The 24,702-nt window shown below is 36.3% G+C and overlaps 1 protein-coding gene across 32 annotated transcripts in view; it reads right to left on the minus strand.

Annotated features, from left to right (window-relative positions):
* The window catches only part of CTNNA3 (catenin alpha 3), a 495,101-nt gene that overhangs the window by 72,999 nt on the left and 397,400 nt on the right, over positions 1-24,702 (minus strand). For 24 of the 32 annotated variants that reach the window (XR_014587169.1, XR_014587170.1, XR_014587171.1 and 21 more), the window contains one exon: positions 14,574-14,725. The exons of 3 other annotated variants lie outside the window; for them this stretch is intronic. Coding sequence is in view for 22 of the 29 variants with exons in the window: in XM_083845405.1 (XP_083701531.1) it covers positions 14,574-14,725 (152 nt within the window). In the remaining 7 variants the exon portion in view is untranslated. 5 more of the 32 variants (XR_014587174.1, XM_083845414.1, XR_014587175.1 and 2 more) reach the window with 5 other exon arrangements.

Below are 24,702 nucleotides of genomic sequence, written 5' to 3' on the forward strand. Positions count from 1 at the left end.
CCTAGAGTTACAAAGCTAATATATTCCACAAATGAATGGGGCAGTTTCATAGACAAGAAACAAACAACAACAGCAACAATAAAAAACATCAGCAAAACTATCAGATAGGATGATCTTCTCATCTAGGAAACAGTAACTCCTTCATTCAGATCCCTTGTGCAAATAAAAAGAACCTAAGGTGAGTCATCTGCTTTCTGATCTGCAAATTTCCTATAAATAATAACTAAATCAAGCAGTCAAGCATGAGATGATGGAAGTTGTAAGGCATGAGGTTTAGGACCATATTATTGTAACGAAATAGGAAAGAAGAAAGGGTAGCTCAACTTGTAAGCAGACACAGTCTTTCATTTCTTCTCCACTGGAGATTGGCTCCATTTCAGGAATCAGTTATTAGTCCATCGTCCAGAGGCTCCAACCCCAACAAAGGCAATCAGCAGCTTCCTTTCTTAATAACTAAAGTGCTTGGTATACTTACTGAACAGTAAGAGAGCGTCAAAAACTAATAATTTAGCTACACTGAAGGAACAGTGCTCTGAAGATGCAATTTCAACACAATCCATTCACTAGATGATGCACAGTACTCCTTTGCTGCAACACAGTTCACTTCAGTATCAATATGCTTTGTTGGTACTGAATATAATGGAGCATCCCTTCTCTCTTTTTAAGAACAGAGTTTTAAGTCCCAGGGGTTCCCAGATAACTAGGTAGTATCTGTTTTGTCAATCTCTATAGAATTTTTTCAGTTACCTATACTTAAAAATACAGTCTTCCATTTACCAAGCTGAGTGGAGGATTTGTTAGAAATTCTCCAAAGAATTTCCTTCCATGGTTTCTGTCAGTCTCCCTGTTATTACTATGCCTCCTTACTTGGTATGCCTACTTGCCTTCAACCACTGTGCATTCTAGCTCTGTGAGCATGCTTGCAAGAAAATAATCTGGTGTGATTAAAGTTGGCAAGCAAAGTTAAATAAATAAATAAATAAAAAGAGGAAGGTATGATTAACAGCAAAAACTGAAATATACCTATGGACTATAAAGGAATTATAAAGAAAGCAAATCAAAGAACTATTAGAGGTAAAACAAATAAATACGTTCTACCCAAACCTTTTTCACCCTCACATTGATACATCAGCAAGGACATGCTGACAACAGGACCAGTTCTTACACTGTTACCCCAATGTCAGAGCACAGAATACCAAGCTACAGCCCTGCTACTCCCTTCTTATTCTAGCAAAACTGAGATGACAATCTAGAACACAGCTAATTTCTATTTATTTTGAAATACAATTACCTTTTAGTTGAATATTGAAAACATTTATAATGTACCTCATCACTTTTCTGCTTCATGCTAGAGACAGCCCATCCTACCAGTGAAATGATTCCAGTGAAAATAATGGCATTGAGGAATTTGAACCAGGCCAAGGACTGTATTGACATTTATGATCAGTAAAAGGAATCTATGGCCAGATCTACACCGAGTAATGAAGATCTCTGAGCCAGAACTGGCACTAGCATTGACAGGGCTGATTTCAGAGTCAGAACCGCAGCCTAAGCTATTAACCCTACTGAGAGACTGCAATCTCCATTTCCAGGCTTGCATTTCTCACAGTCCAGTGAAACGTGTGGAGAGATGCAGATTTTAATAAAATAGATGTGATTTGTAACACTTTTGCTGTCTCCCAGTCTTAGTTCCAGAAATGCAGTCCTTCACATTTAACAGAATGATATTCATTCCATTTCTCTGGGAATCTAATTTACCTTAGATAGTAAGCACTGAGAGGCAAGGAAGGAATACACATTGCTTTTCCTTGTTATAAGAAATAACCCACAGCAAAGACCTTAATGTTCCAGAAAATATACTGCATTGTGCTTAAGCTTCCAATCAGGCACAAAACTAGAGCTACTAAATCCATTCTGGAAAGTTCTATTTTCCTGAAAGAGTGGGATAATTTTCTGAACAATAAATACATAAACATATGCAACACACTTGCAATAGAATTTAATCCCTAAACAGGGAAACGCTAAAATTTGTAGTAGTATGCAACGCCGAACTGTTCACACCATCCATTCCTGTACAAAGCATATTGGCTTCACTATGTGAACCAGTAAGTTCAGCACTGAGAGACTTGATGGTAAGCCATGCAGCAATTTGCTGCTGAAAAGCTCTTAATTCACAGCCTTGCCTAAGGCTGTAGAGTTTGGGCAGAAGACAATGCAGATTTGCCAGGATGGATAATTGCACATTTAAATTGTAATGGATACAGTACGCAGCTGACTGTTTCAGCACTGGTTCCTGTATCCGCATTTCTGAAATCAGTCACTATGTTTTCTATATATATACGTAAAGCCATTTTTAAAAGCAAACAAACAACAAACAGCTTATCTTTGCCATCAGCTTAAGTTTTTAAAAAATGGAAACCAAAGGCAGATATGAGAAAGTAACATTTTAACTGAAAAAAAAGAATAAAAAAGAGAAGATTGGTCATATAGTCATGTGCTGAGAGCAAGCAATCAGGATTAACACAACAAACGATGGCAGAAGTGCACTAGTCTTGTAGTTGCATGCAATGTAGCAAATAGCTTGCTTTTCTAAGTAAGATCTAGCACACTATATTGTTCTGTTTGCCCCATCAATTCTACATTCCTTGTCATAACGAGAAATTAAAGAGTCAGCTATATCTAGATTAAGCTAATTAAGTTTACTTATACAAGACAACGTCATTTATGAAAGGCTTAAGTGATAGCAAGTTCATCTCAACAACTGTCAACATGAGGTATTTCTTAATCTGAAAAAAAAAATAGGTTTACCCACAGATTTGTTTCACATAAGTCTACTAAGTAACTAGTTTAGCTAGTTTCAATTAAGTCTACACATTATTCTTTGTGATTTTATGCAAGCAGCTCATTAATTGTTTTTCATCGCCTAGTATAAATACAGGCTCTTAAGAGCCCAAAAACGCGTAAAAGAAACTTTCTGGCACCCTTTCAGAGTACCAGAAGCTCTCATCGGTAACAAAGCAAGAGAGACCAAAACATAAGAGAAGAAGGCAGTTCTTCAGTCATCACTTTGGTTAAAACATTTGTTTTGAGCAAACTTATTTTACTGTAATACTTTCCAGAAGTTTAAATCCCAAACCAAACATAATTCTGTTAGGTGCTATTCAAACACAAAGAGAGTTCCTGTCTGTTTTCTTAAATAAAGGCCACCTAGAAATCTAATTAAAAGACAGAAAACAATGGATGAACAGTAGATGCACAGTGGCAAGAAAACTCAGAGACTAATCAATATGATGAGCACTGGTTTTAACACAGCAGTGAAGCCACTGCCACGGGGTACAATAGACTTGAGAGACACATGTTTAGATAGGAAAACCTGAAGGAACACTTGGTAGCTTTGGGGATATTTATAGATAATATTAAGCAAGTACAAGGGCAGTTCTGTTAAACATTGTAAAATGGCTATTATACCTGAATCTGATGGATAAATTATCCAGCAATAAGGTGCATATTTCCTACACAATTGCTACTGAAACCTGCAAGAGGGGTTGACTAATATCTCCCTAGGACAGCTAAACCACAGTTTGCAGAGATTAATTCAAGACAGTAGAGTGTTGCAGAAGCAGTTGTGCTGAAAATGGCTGGTCCATCAAGGATGACTGGAATGCCCAGGACTAAGCACAGACAAATGTAACCAAAAGCCTGGAGAATTTTCAGCAGAGTGGAAAAGCTGGATGATGTGTTGGGATCACCCAGGAGAGGAATTCGAAATAGCACTTTTGGAAAGCATACAATCAGCAAGGCAAGAAAGATGCAACATGAACGCATAGTGAAGGCACAACAAAGGATGCTTCAACATCTCTGGAGTGTCAGTGAGTAAAAGAACCATAGAGGATTCCATCAGAAGTCATGAGTCAAAAAACGAGGGCAAGCAAAGGAATGGAGAAGAAGAATAGACGAAAAACTCCTGAAAAGAATGAAGACAGAAGGAGGAAGAAAGAGTATTGTTAACAAACAGTGCCAAGGATGGGTATGTGACAGGAATGAAAAAATGCATACTTTGGAGATGAGTCACTCTGAGATTCTGTCAAGATCGGATGTTCCTCCTGAGATCAATTCCAAAAATTTGAGTAAAAAGCCCAAGAACTGGTTTAGGAGCTGAGGAAGAAGATGCTTCTTTCTGACCTCTCAGTAGGAACAAACAGTAACAAAACACTAAAACCAAGCAGCAAGGACTAATACTACGTTCGTTCAGCCTTGACCTGAGCTGCATCAACAAGGAAAAAGACAACAGATCAAGGGGTGTGATCATGCCACTCCACTCAGCACATGCAAGGCCACACTTGGGAGTGTTTTCTCTAATTTTTCACACCCCCTCCAGTCCAAGGAAGACATTAAAAACCTTGGAGAGCAAAGGACCACCAGACACTGAGACGACTGGAGAACTCTGCAATGAAGACAGGCTGAAAGAATTGCACTAGTTCAGCTTAGAGGTGGCTCAGTGAGGATCTAATCACAGTCTTTCACTGCCTAAATGGTAGTTACAGAGAAGATGGAGGCAATCTTTGCCTCCATCTTGGCACAGCAATAGGACAAGAGGCAACCAGCACAAGTTGCTTCAGGGGAAATTCCATCTAGATGTAAAACAAAATTATTCACAGTTGAGAACAATTAAGCATGTTACAGGTTGCCCAAAAAAGCAGTGAAATCTCCAAGTATTTAAGACTTGGCTTGACAGCACCCTGGATAACACTCTGCTTTTCACAGGAGGTTGAACCAGATGATCTCCTCAGGTCCTGTCAAACCTAAACTTTACTGTGACCTACAGTCTATGTTTCCACTGTCCCTTTCCCCTCCCTGACATAAGCGTGAGATAAGTAAAAGTGTGTGACAGTGGTAAGTAAGGTTCAGTTCAAAGACTCTGCAGGATTTCCTGCTTTGCAAGAAGGCTCAGTTAACCACAGTATTTGGGGGGAAAAGTAAAATAAAATAATAATAAAAAATGAATAATATGAAAAGAATTCTGAATAATGAAAAAGAAGTAATAAATGGTAACGCTGAGTAAGTAAAGGCATGAATGTGGTAAATACGATGGTGACTTTCCGACACTCCTAAGTACTTCCACTTAGTCATAACTAGTCACCAGGATGATATATACATGTGAGCTGCTGCTTTCCAGGGAAAGCAAATCTTCAGTCAGACCCATATGGGTATTGCTGGCAAGATGTAACCTGACAATATCACATGCTTTCTCACAGCTAGACAAAGGAGTAAGGGCAACCATTATTCTCCCACCTACTATTAACTTAATATGTAAAAAGAACCCATAATCTAAAATCAGAAAGCTCCCTGAAAAAAAAAAAAAAAGAAAAAAAAAGTGAAAGAAAAGTGGAAAAAAAAAAAAACTGAAACAAACCAAGATAGAGAAGACTAAAAATGAGTATCATTCCCACTCACACGTTCTTCTACAAAAAAATGGATTAATGTATTTTCTATTCTTTTTATGATCGGTATTATATTCTAATTCTCCAAGTAACAAAAAATGAATAGAGATGGGTGCTATCTTCCCTTGTTAGTGAATAAAGTAATGGGGGCCTAAATACAACTCTTACTTCCAACTGCAGCACGGACTAATGTCCCTTTTCCTTTGTTAAAGTAGAAAGCAGCAGAACTGTGTAATGGCTGGAATATGGGTGCGAGGGCAGCAGTTAAAGGATGTAAAACAAGCTGAAAGGTTAAAACTTGATAGTTTGAAAGTGCAGGAATGTAGAAGCACAAAAGCCAGACAGTTTCTGCTCATGATATTTGTTCAAAAATTCTATCAATCCTCAACGAACTTGCTGACTCGAACTCAATGGTTTAAGCCAAAAGGACCTAAGATGTGGGAGGAGAAGGACCATCTCTCCTTGGGTGGAACAATGCATCTGTGCTTTGGCTTCCATTCTAATGTCTGAAATTAAAAGGCTGAGCATCCACTTTTTCCTCTTCTGCCTCCCTCTCCCTACCTGAGAAATCACCATCTGTTTATAAAATCTTAAATTTCATCATGTTCCTTTTTTCTACTAACAAAGTTTTAAAAATAATTATGAAAACACATCAGCTCTTCAGAACAGATACTCATTGTAGCAATTTGCAACAACTCCAAACTCTGCAGACATTTCTTAGGTAAACAACTTGCCCACGTTCAAGACGATGAGATGAAACTTTCAAGGAAAACCAGAGAGTAGGATTTATTTACAGATATGCTGCTGTACAGCTTCTTGCTCTATTAAGCAACAAGAACAGTAATACAATTGCACAGAGAACTAGAATGGTCATTTGATTTGTGGAAGATATTAAAGGCTTTAAAATAAATGGAAGTGGCAGAAAATCAGACCCTCGAGTGTTTGTTATGTGATACATAAACGTGAAATTCAGGCAAAATGCTATGTGTAGTTGTTTGCTGGAAAAAACAAATCAGCTTCATTTATTTGGGAACACAAACTGACCTTGTAATAACCGGAGATTAGCATTTAATAAAACGACAGCATGTTAAACTGAAATGTATGAGAACTCTGTCCCAAAACTGTTGCAGTACAGAGCATTTTGATATGGCAGCTGCAAGGCAGTCGTAATTATGATAACTGAGTTTATGATGCTAATACAGATATAAATACAAACAAGGAAGTATTTCCACAGTATGACATGACTTCCCAGATACACTGTGGGGTAAAGAACTTTTCTTTTTTTTTTTTTTTTTAAGATGTGTATGTAGATGAATTAACATATAAAATGGAACCTGTACGGGACAGAGCTTTGAGTTAGTTTTATCCAAAACATTATCTCCAGGTTGGTGGTTCTGTCATGAGATGCCATGAAATCAAGCAATGGGGAAGGGAGAACCAGCTTCAAGACGCTTTTACTTGCAAACATGCATATTTGATCTGCCAGTATCTCTCGCTGGCCCGCACTACTCACTACTTTTTTCTTTTTTTTAAACCAAATAAACAGGGTTTCTAGAGCACAAACGTAACATTCCCCAATAACACTTTTTATGTGACTCAGGATACAAACTTGAGAATGGGACAGGTGTCCCTCTAGCTTTAGGCCCATCTGGCAACTACCACCCTACAGGCTTTAGTTAATCCATCCTACTTTAAAGAGCAATTTGGCAACTATACGTTGCTGCATTTTTTTCTTAAACTTGGGGGACAAAGCACTGAACATAGTAATCCTTCATACTTTGCTTTTAGATACACAGGCAATAGGTGAGCAGACTAAATACATAAACCAGTCCAAAGGGTAAACAACAAATTTAAATGCAAGTGACTTGGAGAAGATAATAAAACATTACTTTTTTTGCTTTTGTAGTATGTAAGGAAAGGCTCAAGATTATAAAAAAAAAAATAATGAGCCAAACATAAACAAAAACCCAAAACAATGTGAAAAAAAGCAAAACGCACAAAACATTAGAAGGTTAATTTTAGGCCTCAGCAGCTCATTGTAAGATTAGTTAGCAATCTTGGGCATATCAGACGCAAACTTTCTGCTCTACAAGTGTTAGAATTGCTGAATGCCCAATAACAGCTTATTTTCTGCTTAGCATGAAAAGCTCCAAAAAACACAATGAACAGGACCCAAAAATGCTCTTACAACATTCAACTGTGAATAGAAATCACTTCCCTGAGAAATTAATCAAGTTACATCATCTAGTACATTCTTATGTTATACTCTGCTAGTCATGCACCCATCCTGTCTTCCAGGGGACGGAAGTGTGGAACTGTAACAGTTAAAACAGCAAGAGAGGGGACATCTTTTCAGCTAAGTGTCACAGGCTGCCTACATACAAGGTAAGAAAGCCAAGAAAGGCCATAATTTACCCCCAGTATAGTTTAAGACGTATTTTGTATGTCTCATTCCCTCTTGGCATATGCACTTGCAGTGCACTGCAGTTATAGACAGTCTTCTAGATTAGTACCTTTCGCAACAGTGCACACATATAATCTTCAGACACTCTTCATGAATATAAAAGAGGAACTGGCACAGTTCTGCTTCAGTACCTTTTCGGCAGAAATGGAAAGGCATCAGGATTAATCTCTAAAACACAAAAAAACAGTACTAAAAAAGCAGTAGGTATGGAACAGGTAAGTAGTCTTTTTTCTTAGGGTGAATATATTTTCTATTCCACACGATGTACCTGAACTCTACAGCAATGGAACTTCCACACTATTCAAACGGATACTGAAAAATGTCCAGTACTGACTCCTGAAATGAAGGATGACTTACAGACCACACACAGACACATCTTCAGAAAGTCCACACTGCCAGTGCCTCTCTTCACTAGACGGTTTCTAAGCAGCTTTGTGTTACTAAACCAGCAACAGCAGAGTAGGGGTTAAAAACTGGTGAAGAAACATGCTATCTGTGACAGTCAGCGTGCTAGAAAGGGCAGTGGATGTACTGTATCTGTCAGTCCATTTTTTGTAACTCCACATACCTGTACACGGGAGGGAATTGCACTGACTCTAAGCATGTCCAAAAATACTGTCTTTTACTCATCACGATAACCCCTCTGGCAAGCTCAGTGGACTGACCAAGTCTTAAAACAGAAGCTGAACGATGCTGAGGAGGACCTCTGCTAGACTGAAGCGTCTCTATTAAAACAGTCACAAATGGACAACAGGTACTTACGGGCTCTTTTTGAAAGAGCATCACTTATTATATCCTTCTTCAGTCACATCACATTTAGATACATCAATCTTTGGATGACATCCCTGATAGAATAAACAAGAAAAGCACCATTTGAAGAACGTAAGGCATGGAAACATCTGCTTGGGAATGAGTACAGAGCTTATTTTTTCCTAAATAATAAAGCTAGAAAATCCTCTCTTGGCACTAACTACATCTATACTGGATGCCTAGTGTGTAAGGGAGTACAAGCAAAAGCAAAAAAGGAAGTCCACACTTTCAGACAGGGAAGTTGACTAGGAGCTAAGGGAAGGAAAGGTCATCTCAGACCTACTTAGGTCAGAAATGACAAGAATGTGACGAGAGATGCAGATCCAACTGCCTTGATAACTACTGCTGTACAAATTCTTCCTCTTCTGTAGTTGGTGTAGGGATTGAAAAATGAAGAAAAAATGTATTTAACAAGATTACCAAGATGTATTTCTAATGAGTTAACATGACTCATAAATTTCAGACAAACAATAATGAAGTTTATCTAATCAATATGAACTCTCCTTTATCTTTCCTCGCTATGAGGTCTCAGGGCTCTCCTAGAAAAACAAACAATTGTAAGACTGCAGTAAATGTCATATTCTCAGTAGTTTCCCTGCTTTGTTTTCCTTACCTTTTAAAGAGAGGCTCAATTCATATGTGCTACTGGCTGCATCTGACAGGATCTAATTCCTACTACTGAAGTAAAAACAGAAAACATGGCACATGGAGGATAATTCTGTCATTAATAAAAGCAAAGGTACAATTTAAAATAGACGTTAACTGGCTGAAAGAGAAACAGGATGATAGGAAGGTTTTCATCACTTGCCATCTTCCTTTCTGAGAAGACCACGTTCTAAAAATTCTTGCAACTCTGCTGGATAGACGGGACCAAAGTCTGCTGTGATGAGAGAAATCAAGTGGACTGAAGAGCTCACAAGGTCTGTTATGGATGAACTCTTACAATTCTTTGAAGTGGAGTGAAATACTACCCAGAATTTGCAGTCGAAGGAGAAAAAGGGAACCTATCTCAAGGGTATTCTGACATAGCCAAAACATTAGAAGGTTATACTGCAGACACCGGAATGTGTATCTAAACTGAGTTTGATTTTGCAAAGGAAATTAAAATCCACGGTTAAAGAATTATTAGCTAGCAAAATAAAAAGGTAAGGAATGGACTAGGAATATAGTGAGAAACTAGGTGAAATAGAATTATCTAGGTATGATGCAAAACTAAACTGAATGCTTGGCCTCATTTTTTTGAGGGTGACAATGCTCAACATGGCACAGAGAATGGCTGCCCAGTGCTAACAAAGGTACAATCAAAAAAAAGAGAAACACTCAAAAAGCCTAATGCAGCAAACTCAGATGGAATCTGCAATCTCCATGCTAGGATTCTGAAAGAAACAGCACATGGAATCCACACTCAGCAGAAAAAATTTTCAAGAAATGTGTCAAAATGAAGGAAATAATGTAGTAGACAAGAACTGCAATCTTAAAAATAATTTTTTCACCTCTCATAATATTAGGGAATACAGGTTCCTCATTCACTGTTTCCATGAACACAGATCACCAAAAGCATATACAGTGTCTATGAACATTTTTCTTTCTTGTTCCTCTCTGGAAAACTCGCAGCAGTTTACCTGTTTACCCTCTCCTCCATGAAACCCGGAGAATTCTTTTCCTCTTCATGTACTTCTGTTAAGATTACTTTATTACTGCTACAACTATCAGTAGTTATTATTCATTTCAAGTCGCTACCTGGCTACCTGTCTGCATTATGCTTAATGTCCTAGTGGGATATTATTAGCTGTTAGTTCAATCCAGATGTCTCATATTATACCACAAACTACATTTTCATATAGAAGAACCATTTTTTTTTAAAAAGAAGTTTTAACATCATGCAAAATTTAATACTATCTCAACAACTGTCAACCTGTTTCCTCTTCTTTCTCTTATCTACCATAATCTATTTCCATAACAGCAATATTCTGATTAATACAGTATCCAGATGTTCCCGTGCAAAATTAAGTTCACAAAGCTTTTACAATTAAAAAATAAATACATTAAATGCTGAAAGAGTCAAAAAAAAAAAAAAAAAAAGGAACAAGGACTGTGTACCCTAATAAACACATGCAGCTATATGCCCTGGATACCTGATGATTTCAAACCAACAGCTACCACTGAAGGAATTCATCCTTGCAAGCGAAACAATGAAACACATCTTAAAGGAAGTATCCTGCAATTCTGGAGGCACTTCAATTAGAACTCATCAGTGCAGCACACAATCCAGTATTTAGCTGCTCTTAAGTGTTATGCACATTATACCTGTAGGACTGGAATTAATGTTTTATGTACCTATGGTTAGGCTTGGACTTTGAAAGGCATATCTGATAATTTGCAATAATAACAGTATTTGGAAGCATTTGACAGTTAGGAACTCTTTTAAATGTGTGTATATATATATATATATATATATATATATATATCTGTCTAATTACATGCTTGAAATGTTCCTGAGGAAACAATCTGGTAAGTTACTGCTTTTACTTTGATGTTGAAAAATACCCCCCTGTGAATCGGTTCATGTTGATTTACATTTCTCAATTATATTTTGATCAATGATTTCTCTCCTTGATTCAAGTCTTGAAATCCTTTGTAATCAGCAGCACATTGTTCTTTGGCAATTTGTCTTTAAGCACCCAGAAGCTGGCCCCAGAATGCTTTTATTTCCTCACCTTGGCTGCTGTGGTAACAGTGTAGGTCTGAATAACCATCAGATTTACTGAAGCTTCTTACAAGCAGATTGACATGGAACTGACATTGTCTGGAATGTATCTAATATGGAATGCAAACAAATCTATGTTCAAAAAAGGAAGGCCAGGGTTTTCTCAGCTCTCTCTCTGTGCTGGCACAGTCAGTATATGCAAGGGATGGTAGAGTAGTTGACTCATTTCAACAAACCTCAAAAAAACCCTCTCTTGACAGTCTCTGAAAAATGGTTATTCATGAAAGAGAAAGCTGCAAATGTCCTTTTTAATGAATTAAACTTTTTTTTTTTTTTTCATCTCCAGAGCTTTTGTCATGACTTTACAATTGCTGGACTGATAAATGTATCCAAATACAGCTGAATACACTTTAAGCCACATTAGTTTCAAAGGCATACATATATATCGTTTAGGATAATGGGAGTTTCAATACAGGTGGAGGCAGGCTGTTATCCAATTGGCTGAAACTTCTTCACTTCAGGAGGAGGAAGGGTATCTGCTCTTCGCTACCGATAGCTTCAAGTGCAGCCAACTGTGTAATTTCTGACACTTTGTGGGTATTTTGCCTTATCAAGTTGCATTTGCAAAGCAGAACTGGAAGACAGCACTAATAGAAATCTTCATACTAATACCGTCCATTTAAGTACTGTGCAGTGACTTATGATTTCACAGATTTGGTACTTCCGCAGCACATTTACACATGCGCTTATTATGTATCATGTATATGTACAGTCTCTTCAGATCAAAGCATTTTCTCCTCATGCTTCAGAAAGAACTACATGGGATGTAACATCCTTTTCTTTTTTCAGTGACTGTACACATACATGTACACATCACAGAGGACTGTGAAAATATACATGCATAGTTACCTTCAGATGAGTGTCTGTGTGTTTGCAGAGATTGCAAATGAAGCTTTGTTACACTCCTCAATGCACTTTCCCAAAATGAAAAACTTTGTAAAGGACAGATTAGTCATAATGACATCACCTGGAGTTCAAACCCAAGACAACTGGACATACAGAAGATTCAGATCTAACTGACAAACAGGTAGAAACAACTTCGTAATATTCAAAACAAAACAGAACAACAACAAACACACAACAATCCAAGTCACTGAGTTAAGATGGGATGAACAATGCAGGTATTAAATGAAGCTTAACTGATCTAGAAAAGAAGTCTGACGTCCTAACAAAAACTCTTAGGCTATGTTCACTGAAACAGGAATAGAACAGAAGACCTAACAGACTATCATTTCCAATCTGGTTTGAGATCACCTACCAGAATACTTGAAATGTGAAGAAGGCAAACTTTAGCCAGTTGAATCTGCTCTTTCATTTACCATTTCCAAAGACTGACTGCTCCCTTACAGAGAACATGAAAGCATTCAAAACTCAACTAATGATACATACTGCAATAACAGGGACTTTCATCACATGAACGTTCTTGGCAGACATTCGCCTTTCCTGTTCGACCCTGCAAGTATCGTTTGTAAAACTCTTTCTCCTGAGGGGTACCAAAGAAAGGTTTTTAAATTCCCCAGTTGACAGATAAACTACATCCTTTAAAACACCCGGTTGTGAGAACACATCACCAAAAATATTTTTTGAGCAGAAATGTTTTCTGCACTACTCTCAAAACATATAAAGTTTAAAAGAGCAGCAAGCAAAGATGATGCTTGCTCCTGGCCAAGGCAGGATGACACGAGAAGTGAACATCCGGAAGATGGTTTAACAGCAACAGTCTACTCAAAATAACAATGACAGGCACGAAATGAAGGGAAGCAGACACATGAAACTTCCTTGAATACATGTGGTAGAAACAAAATATAATTCAAATAGGATTAGGAAACTCCTAAGTTAATTAAGAAATACAAATGAAAATAAAAATGCTACAGAATTGAAAACTAGCAAAAGTGACAAAACTTTTTTTTCAGGCCGTTACAATGAAATTAGATGGTACTGGTGGCATCTTGCTTCATGTAGTTAGGTGCTGAACAGGACAAGTGGGCCAGCCTTTAGGGAACTCTCCAGCTAACCTAAATCATTATCTCATTTTTTATGCCTGGTGACATGTATGACAACCAAATTTAAAAAATATATATTTGACAATCATTCAAAAACAGCATCATTTAAGACTAATTTCTTGGCAACCAATCAAAAATCGTTATAGGTGAAGTGAACCATGTAACAGTGTTTCAGGATCTTTCTTCAGTACACAAATAATTTCCTAACTGAAAATTGCAGTAAGTATGATATGCTTAAAAGATTCTGCACATTTTAATTCCTTGTGAACAAACTTATGCATTGCAACAGATTAAGAAGAGAGTCCATAAAAATTTCCATATTAGCCTGTAATGTATTTTATATTTAAAATAATCTGTTTATTTCTTTCTTCCAAACTGAAAAATTTTCTCAGAAAATGTATCTGTGCTTTTATTACTGTTTTGTTTTTTTTTCCAAAAAATTTACTGAAATTACAGATACTGCAATTTGGTGCTTATCTTTTATCACCTGAAATGGGATTTGTAGACTGAAAGTATTTGGGGTAAAATGCTGCATCTGACAAAATTATGTTTCAGATTTTAAAAATAAGCTGTTCTGAACTGTTTTCTTGAACTACAGCATATAAACTAGGATAAGTACACTGATTTTATCAGTTTTACAGACATCATGCTGTTCAGTGTTCTAGTATGAACCTGGCAGAACTTCAGCAAGAGATTACCAGGATCACACCGGCATGTACTCTCTGTTCATACACTCCACTGGGTAAGGTCAAGGGCAGAGCTACAAGAGACTTGGGCTTGTAGCCACAAGATGATCATTAATGATGTGACAATATTTTTATCAATCAAATAAACATACGTATTTTTATTAAACAAAACATGTTTTTCTACAACGTTCTGATCTGTCACTCTTGCTCTCCATACAACAGGATTCAGCCTCCTCGAGTTGAATCATGTGTCCCCTAGCAATCCGAAATCACCAATCAGTTAAACCTAGGTATGAGTTTTGGGACATAGTTGACATACATAGTTCTGAATTCTCCTGAGAATGCACTGATATCCTGAGCTATCTTAGAAATAAATTTTAAATGAACAACTCAAAAACTTACCCGAATCATCATGACTGAGCATCTGATGTTATGAATTGTATCATACACCTTCTTAGAAACATCCACAAACTGGTTATCATCAAACAGATGCACTGTGTTCTTGCTTAAGCTCTCCAATGCAATATTTACTTGACTAATGAACTCTGGGATCACTATTCAAAAAGAACACAAAATTCAGTGAGCACAAAAAGGGTAAAACCTTTAATCTTTCTTTCTGGCAAATTGCCAGTCACATTGATTAAAATGTTATTTAAAAAGCATTATACTAGTAACATGGCTGGTTCTAAGTAGGAGAACATTTGCTATTTTTATCACAGTGACAAAAATGCATTTTGTGTGCATGTAAGCTATGGACAGTTATAAAGTATAACGAAAAACAAGAAAGTCTTAAAAAGGGGACAGAGGCAAGAGTTATAAAAACGTGCCACTGATTTCAACAGCAGTATTACCTGAGGAATCAGGTTGTATATCCTCACCCAAAGTTGAAACTACTATTCAGCAGACTTCTGCTATCTGCTTTCAGTCTGAACTGAGAAAAAAACTACTTATAGATTGATGCTTATTCTTTACAAATAAAAAGTACCAAAACTGTCACTTGGACTTAGCCAAGGAAGCTTACCCTTGCTTTATTGATTCAAACAGAAATTCTAAATCTTTAGTCAACTTGATATTAACTCATGCTTTATCCAGAATGTACTGGGAATTTTTTTCTAGTGTTACTGGCCCGATTTTGCTTTGCACACTGGTACCACTACATCTGCTTTCATATTTCACATCAAGTCAAAGCAAAGGACACCCAACACACAAAATACAACAAGTAAAGAGAGAAAGCAACCACAACAGAAGGTCCTCAAACAGGTACAGATCAAACTCCTTTGCAACAAGACTTCCAATGCTCCTTCCTATCACTGAGAGACTGAAGATACGGAAGAAATGGAACGAGGCAGAAATCAACTTATGTTATATTCAGTATGAGTAATATATACCTCATGAAACAGAATTATTTTCAGGCAGTGTATTGGTTTCATGAAAGAGTATAATATGCTTTCTTTCCCTTCCAGCACAACCACAAGCTAATTCATAAATTTATGTCATGAGAAAGCAACAAAAGCATTATCGTAAATGTAAATCATTTCAATAAAATTTTGAAGTATATAATCAATTTTTATGCAAACAAATATCCAAATGCTCAAAATGCTCAAAAGGACCTCTGAAAACATGGCAACAGGTAATTTGAATATTAAGAAAAATGACATGATAATGCTTTATCCCGACTTTACATGGAGAATTACAAACATAACATAGATAATAAAATTCACTCTTAAATTACAGTAACTACACTAGCTTCGAGTTCAGCTCTACTCCCTCTAGAGTGCAGAACAGTTACTTCATGTGACGCTTCTCAGTAATAACAAATTTCAGTGGTAGTGGGAAAGTTCTTTTTTTTTTCTGTAAAATAGGTTTCTGCAAATGTTAAATAAGTAGATGTCATTTCATTTGAAAAACGGGATATTTAAAATCTTCTCTTCTCAGATTTTCCCTTGCATTACTCTTGCCTTTTGGAAAGATCAGTGGGAAAAACATATTTCTCAGATGGTATGGAAAAAAAAAAAGGTACACTATTCATCAGCAACCAAATGCAACAATTAGGGACAGTGAGTGCTTATTTATTTAGTTCTTTTTAATAACAATGTATTTTTCAGAGAAACCCAAATATGTAATTTCAGAACATAAAATCTTTTTTTCGGTTACACAAAGATCTTGGCTGCTACTAACTGAGCAATTTTAATTGTATGAATCACCTCATACATTCACATGAAATTAAAACATACAGCTTTTCACATACCTCAAAAAAAGACTCTGAGGGAGAATGTAGGAAGTTGCAAGGAATTCAAGATTTCCATTGGTACAATCAAAACCATTGGGTATTTTCCATGGTCTCCTACATCTTCACTTCTTACTTCATTGTACTTGCTATAATTTTGCTATTGCAGTATTGCAAAAACTCAGACTCCTTGCTTACCAACAGCATCTCCATGGGCTCCTAACTGCCTGCTGTCCTCTTCTCCCACAGGACAGGCTATTTCAGTAACCTACTGAGGTGCCATACTTGTTCTACATGCTTATTAATGGTCTTTTTACAAGGACAAATTCAATGTCTCAAGAGTATTTGCTTTGTGAATAAATGCATCGTGTTTAAAAAGGATTTTACAGAAACATACCCTTTATATATGCTTTGGTGGAGTCAGTGCTAAACTTGATTACAAAACTAAGACCTCAGTGGATTCCCTTTGATAAGAAACGGGTATTTGCTTTTAAGATAGCTGCTTATCATCACCATCATTTGCACACGTACATAATATGAAAAGAAGACAATCACTGCAATTCTAAAATAGGTACGTAACAATCTCCTAAATAAGTATAGTAATATTCTAGTGCTTCACTTGGGCTGTCACAAGGCTATCAAATAATTCACACTTTTTGAGAAAAAATACCTACCATTAAAACTGTTAGACCAATTTTTTCCTTTTGTTATTTACATTTTAAACTTACTTTAATTGAACTATTTATATTTCTACCCCAAATGTTCTCTAAACCATGTTTTTTCCAAAAGAACACAGAGTTTGACTCAACTTCTGGACCCCTTCAGAATATTTTTCACAGCCCATACAAAAAATCTGCTGATCCTTGAAAATAATCCCATTTTAAAAATATGCCTACTGTATTAAAGTTTCCATTAATAAAACCACATCTAATGACATAAAAGATATTAGTTTTATATAAAACCAGTTACCACAGATCCAATTACTTAGTATCCTCCTAACATTTAATCACTTTCTTGGCTCGTTTACTCTTTCCACATAACTACTTTTTTTCAATAATGAGAAAAATTAACAGCATTTTAAACAACGTAAGAAAGAGTCTCAAAAATAATGTTATATCTCTTTATAAATTATCCTGGAAACCTGAATTCAGTTTTTAACTACACTCTTCCAAAGCAAACTTTAACAACCTGATCTAATATCTACTTACACTGTCGGGAGCTCCTGCTTTGATTTCAATAGGTCTCGGAACACAGTGGGATGGATTTGGGTCTTTAATTAGACCACATATATTATAGTAGATTAACTGACACCTTTTCTTAAATATAGGAACTATACTGTCCATCACATGAATCTGAGATTCTACTCATGTTCTAAGAGTAAAAAATTACTATTTCCATTTCAGAGAAATATACTATTACTTCAATATTTGCAGTTAAAAACTGTAAGGAGCTGTTGTCTATGAAAAAAAAGCTATTCTTTTAACAGGAAATAAATGATAAATTTTCAGCAGTCTTCTGATGTCCATATTTAAAGTAAGAAGGTTATATAAAGAAAAGAATTCTCACGTACATTTAAATCCTGACATCAGGTTAAGTGCTACCAGTCAAGCAGCAAGGGCATAGGCATACCTTCAATACCTTCATGTTCCAAAAAAGAAACAGTGGTAAAGGAAAAAAAAAAAAGTAGAAACAAAACTAAAAAGTAAAGCAGCAAAGACACAATTATTCTTCTAATACGCAAATATTTTTTGTTATGCAAGGTAATTCACTAATTCTTCATTGTCTACCTTTTAATTTTCCTCTGTGCCTGTCAGCATAGATTGAGCTTTGTTTTGATTGGGTTCATCTAATCTTGATTAAAATTGAGAAACCCACAAAGTAAAAGCAATTAATCCTTGATCTCTACTCTTGTGAGGATACTTTCAATATTATATCCAGGCATCCACTAACACTATGTTAGATTGAATTAGCCTCCAGGCTAGTTTATTTTTATCACTGGGAATAAAAATTTTTGCTCTAAAGATGCCCTTCATCTTTATCAACAAGTTAAGACGAGTCCTCCTGTGGCAGAATAATGAGAGAGCTGTGGCAAGCAGTGTATATATCGAGTTTTTTATCATCCCCCATAATCTGATCACCTACCATAAAAGTCAGTGTGATGTATACAGTTTTCTCTCAGAGGATTTAAATAGTTTTCCAGTTGCAGGAATTCAACTAAATACAAAGGCATAATGGAAACCAGAGTGTAAGTGAAGTATGGTTGAAAAATGAGAAGTGGCTACCACTTGAATGTAGGGCATACAGAGTGAATAAGAAATCTTGCTAGTAACTACATGATCTTTATTTGGTACTTCTTTATTTCATCTCACTCTTTGAGACCAAATAATAGTTTGCACTACTTGTGATTTAAAAATAAGCATTTCCAACTTCTTCTGGAGTGGTATCTAAGAATTTCATATTGTAAGAACAGACTTATATATCCTGGTAACTCCATTTTAATGTTATGCATTATATCTACTCTTAATGTCATTTGAATCTGAAGTGATACACTACGCACTAATAAAATAAATTATCAATATAACCATCCAATTCAAGGCACCTGTGCTGACCAAGGCACATCATTTGAAATACATGGGCTTATTCTGACAGAAGCCTGAGTTGTAACACCCAAGCTGTGCTATTTAAAATGGAATAAACTGTTTAATGAGTGAAGACACCTTCATTATATGTGTTCAAAAATGCATTAAAATAATAATGGAATTACTCCAGACAAAGATGATTTTGCACTCACTGCAAAGAGTTGAACTGAGTGACATTGTCCGTTGAAACTCCAACCATTCATGACTGTTAAAAAATCCACATAATACAATGCTAATATGACCAAGATTAAGCCTTTACTAAATTTTATTTCATTATGGTACATACACTTAATTTCAAAGCTACTAATATTTCTTTGATACAATGCTAAATTAGTGACATTTAATTTTAACGTTGTATTAAAGGACTTGCAGAGACATACATACACAGATATATAGTGTAAAAGTTTTGTGAATGTGTGCTTTTCATACACCCCTTGTGCTTCTTCAAATATTATTTTTTACATTTAATCTTTTTTTTTTTTTTGGTAACAAGCTTATCGTTTATAGCTAAAGGTATTAATAACATTTTTGGAACTTATGAAGGTGTAAAGTATTTAATCCATGTTCCTCTGTCAATCTCAATCCTAGAACAATTTAACAGATAAAAGATTCCTGCATCATGACACTCTCCTCCCGCCACCCCCCCCCCACACACACACCCCCTGTCCCAATTATTTACAGCGTAAAGAATTAAGAATGATCACTGGGGTATTAATTTAGTATTTCACACTCAACTTTTTACATACTGAGAAGTGTAATACAACAAGAAGTAGTCAAAGTACGGACTGCTGCACACAAGAAGTTTGATACTAAAGCAGGATAATACAGTTAGTATTTCCTGCTATTTAACCCAGAGAAAAGCATATGGAAAAATCTGCAAATTGCGTATAAGCACATTGAAGACTACTACTGGCATAGCTAACAACGACTTCACAACACAGCTAACTGCATATATACATGCTTAACCAAATATTCATAAAAATTAGAATTAATATAAAATTATATATTTTTTAAAAGTATACACAGAATAATATGCAAGTACTATTCACATACATATAGAATAATATACAAGTACAATGGAGCAAATGACTTTGGGTAGAGCTGCATAAATGGTACAAAGGATGTAGAACTGGAATGAAAGATGTCTGGTGAAACCAAACATTCCTGCAGACCAGACAAGAATGGTGTGTGGTGGCAAGAAAACAAGAAGAAAGACGATGAACTAAACCTCTGAAGTAACTACAGCTCCCCAAAATAAAATGAACCAGGTACAACAGCAGATGAGATTACTCCCTTTGGTCTTCAGTGGAAGGAGGGGAGAAGCATAAAAACATCAATGGGAAAGGTGAAAATGGTCAACTTCAGTCCCAGTTTCCCTGTCAAAGACCTCTTGATCACCTTAATGAGCAAGGCCATCACGAACTGCTGTCATCACTGCTGAATTTAGGGCAGCAGTCTCATGATATTACAACCTTGCAGCTAAAGTAAGGGTAAGATTTTTTAAGAAATTAACCATTCTGAATATGAAAGTGAAATGACTGATAATCACTGAGACCCAATCACTGGCAACATATTATTAATGAATGTCTATACAGAAAATTCCTGCTCTCAAGTATGAAAAGGCCCTAATTTATTCCTCCTTTAAACAGAGCCATCACAGTGATCTAATTTCCTACCTGGAAATGATATACTTATTTTCGTTTGCACCAAGACCATTAGATCATTGAGATATACACCAAGACATTATTACTCTGTAATACAGCAAACTTTAACTACATACTACACTTTTCAGAATCAAGCTGCAAGCCCAACAAAAAAACATTCTACAGCTGTCTGAAGCTTATTCTAAAATGCAAACAGAATTTAAGCAAACCTTCTCCAAGTCCAAAATTGACTTTCTAGATAAAAAGAAACAAAACTACGTCTTATAATTTGCTGATAAAGAATTTTTTAAAAAGTCGTCAGTACAGTGAATCTGAATTATGAACCTCTTTTGGACACTGCATTTTCTGCATCGCAACTGGTCATCTTAATTCTCTTTGTTCTTCTGTAGTTGTACTTCTCCCTTGATTCTCCAATTTTTAACAAAAAATAACCCAATCCAAAATGAAAAGGAGGGCAACAGAAGAAATCTGTATCATACCAAAATACAATGCATATACTGACAGTGTAGAGAGACTGTAAAATGAGACATTGACAAACCTTAAAATACAAATACCTGTTAAAAAATAAAAAATAAAAAAAAAAAGGAGAGAGAGATGGGGGCAAGGGGGTTAGAGGGGAAATATGAATGGGAGCATCAAGGTTCCTGAGAAAATCCGAGCAGCAGGTCAGGCTGGATGGGTATGGGCAATTCCTTGTGCCTTTGGAAACTCTGAGCCTGTGGACTCTCCCCTATTCAATCTCTCTCTTCACAGTCCTTCACAGCCTGGCAAATGCAGGTAGCACTGCAGCTCGGATTTAAGGCAATGCCTGCAATTAAACACCATAGTTCAAGGCTTCAGCTAGTTACTTCAAGGGAACTTTCTGCCCCCACTGCACAGATGTCCATGCAAAACATGGAGAGAGGCTTTGTGTTTGAGGGGGCAGATGGATTTCTTTGAGGTATTACAGCATCCAAACGAGTAGGAAAATACCCTGAGATGATATAGATAATCAACCTTTTCAACAGCTCTCTACCTACTACATTTTGCTGCCATGCTCAAGGACAGGCTGATCAGATGAGGAAGACATTTACCCCTAGGTCATACTAGTGACAAACTTCAGATTTTTTTTTTTGCATTCCTCAGCAGACAGTGTGGTCCATGTGGGCCTGTTGTATCTGATCAGCTCCCTGCCATTGCAAGGCGTTCATATGCTGCAGGAACAACCACTCCTCCTGATCTCAGTTCACAGTACAAAACAGCATGACCTTCTTTAACCTAACTGAAGTCACTGGACTCAATTTTGAGGCATCTGCCCTGAACAGCATGTCTTATGATACACTGGAGCTAAGACTAGTAGACGTTCTAAGTCTATGTGTATATATATACACACACACAAAATAAATGTATAAAGGACTTCTTCTCGTAAGTGAATTTCATGTGGAAACACAGAGCTTTCAGTTTAACTAATCCAATTTAATTATGGTCCAGCATGAAACCTCCACATGCGTGTCCTCATCTTAAAGCTAGCGGTCATGCAGCAGCACCATGAGAAGGATCAGTAAACTGAAGCACTTGAAACTGGTTCACTCCTCTAGTCCAACCTGCTACCAGGCAAGACAGATGACATGCTAGCATTGGTACAAGGCAGGCAGTAGGAAAAGGCAGATGGAGGTGGCAGGCACCACTGCTGTCAACAAAAGCTGCACTTAGAGCTGTTTAAAATGAATGTGAATTGCATGCAGCCTCAATTTCTATGACTAGAATTGTTACCAGTGATTTCCAAGGAAGTTTTTCTTCACTGGCTTTGTTACATGCCAAGGCAAAGGCTCTGCCAGCTGGGAGCCCACTAACACATCAGGCAACTTTGAGAGGCTGCTGAAGAAATACTACCAAATTGGGACTATCAAATGTACTAAACAGGACAAATCATTAAGAGGAAACAGAGAACTTCCTATGAGGGAGTCCCTTCATTATATTTTAGGAAAAACATCTTAAGAGAAAACAGCTTTGGGGAAAAGATATCCTGAGCTTTGAATTAAAAAACAGATCTCTGTGAAACATCTAGTGAATAAGCCTTATGCCACATACTGCTTAAGCTACAGTGGTGTTATAGAAAAATACGTATAGCATTCATACTTCTATGCACATTATACATGCTGCTTATTGTTAATTTTATGCTTGATATGCCAATTCCTATGAAATTTGAAGCGATCAGAATATTCTTGAAAAAGAGTATGTAAAGGACATTTTGGGGTAAGTAGGATTATTTTAGTCTTTAAAAAGAATGACCTTTGAAAAGGTCATTTAGAAGATACTTAAAGTCATTCAAAAGCATTTAAAAATTATTATTATTTTCTTTTTCATTGAAATAGGATTCACATTAAGGCACAAGGAGCTGTAGAAATGCATCAAGGACTTTTGTGCCATACATTAGTACAACAGCAAAAGCTAATCTGGATGTAAGTACTGAAAAGAAGACAGAATTCACTTCATGTAATAAATTCACCATTATATCAGTGTATAAAAATCTGGGAAACGGACACCCTGAAACACAGAATATCTTCCTGCCCCATGTGCAACACAACCCAAGTTCTGCATTAAGTGTTATAGATTAACACTGCTAGGACTAAAGAGTGGGTTTGCTCACATGCTTGCTTATGAATGCTGAGACTGACAGACACTCATTCCACGTTCACTGCTCAGCCCGGAAACCAACGGTTGGCATTACCCCAGCCTGTGATGCCCTTAGCCTGTGTCTCTTAGTGCACTTTCTCTTCTCCTTTAAGAAAACCTAAATCTTCAGAAGAGGCCACAGCATTCATGCTTCATCCAGTAAATAAAAGAATTCCACAAGTCTGTTCCTGGGTTATGGTGGATTTGTTTTTAATTATACCTAATGTAACATACTACTCCCATTCCCTGTGACTGTTGTATAAAGTCAATAATTTTTAAATGAAGAAAAAATAGCGCAGAATTATTTTTTCACCTTTTATCTGATAGAATTTGAGTCTTCAAAGAATGGCTTATTTTATTGAATATGATGGTAACACTTCCTGTATTATTTTAAACTTTGTATCTTTTCATTCAACTGCATACACACTGTATGCACACATCCACACTCCAATACACATGGAAGACAAGAGAAAAAGATATTTGTGAGGTATTACAATCTCTTTGTTTTACTGCTTGCAACTAGAAAAAATAAAACTGTTATCTGTTCTAAAACAGTAGGAAGAGAATTAACAGTCTACAATAATGGAAGATAACTCGCTGGGATGCGAAGACCTTTAACCCGTTTTCAGCACACGATTCCGTTATCAGTATGACAGAAGGCCATTCTCACTTACTTTTCTCTAATTTTATGTCAGAATAAAGCACTCCTTGATTTTTAATACCTAGTATCTGATTTCTTTTCCAATTAAAAACTGTTTTAGTGGGTTGGATGAAGATGGTTAATTGAATTTAAGCATGCAGAAGTACTGGGGAAACCTAGCTAGAACAACAAAATCAATGAATAAACACCAAATATCTGTCACTAAATATAAGTATTTCTGAGCCCTGCTTAAAGTCACAAAAACTAACTATATTTTTAAATATAAAGTTGTATTCTCATCTTGCATCCTTCCCAAACAGTAACTTATGCTCTATGAAGACAATGAATTATATGAAAAAAGACAAGACATTTTATTAAAATGAACTGACAATCGTTTTTACAAACTGTGTTTGTAAGAACAGAGATTAAGCAGGGAAAATCAATTAAGATGGGTCTTCAGGTAATTGCAAATCTCAAAGATATTATGTGTATGAGACTGTTACATTCACTGAAGTGAATGGATATATGGTAATTTATCCTAGAAAAGGGACTTTGTGAAAGAAATGAGATAGCTGTGAGATGATCATTTGTGAAGGGCAGATGCATGGATTTTACTTTTGTGTTTATACAGCCAGGTGTTCATTGCAGATACAAGTACATTCGCCTAATATTTTTAACACCTTTCTATATGCTATTACTAAAACTA

Source organism: Anser anser (genome assembly GCF_964211835.1).
Source record: "Anser anser genome assembly, chromosome: 7".
NCBI lineage: Eukaryota > Metazoa > Chordata > Aves > Anseriformes > Anatidae > Anser > Anser anser.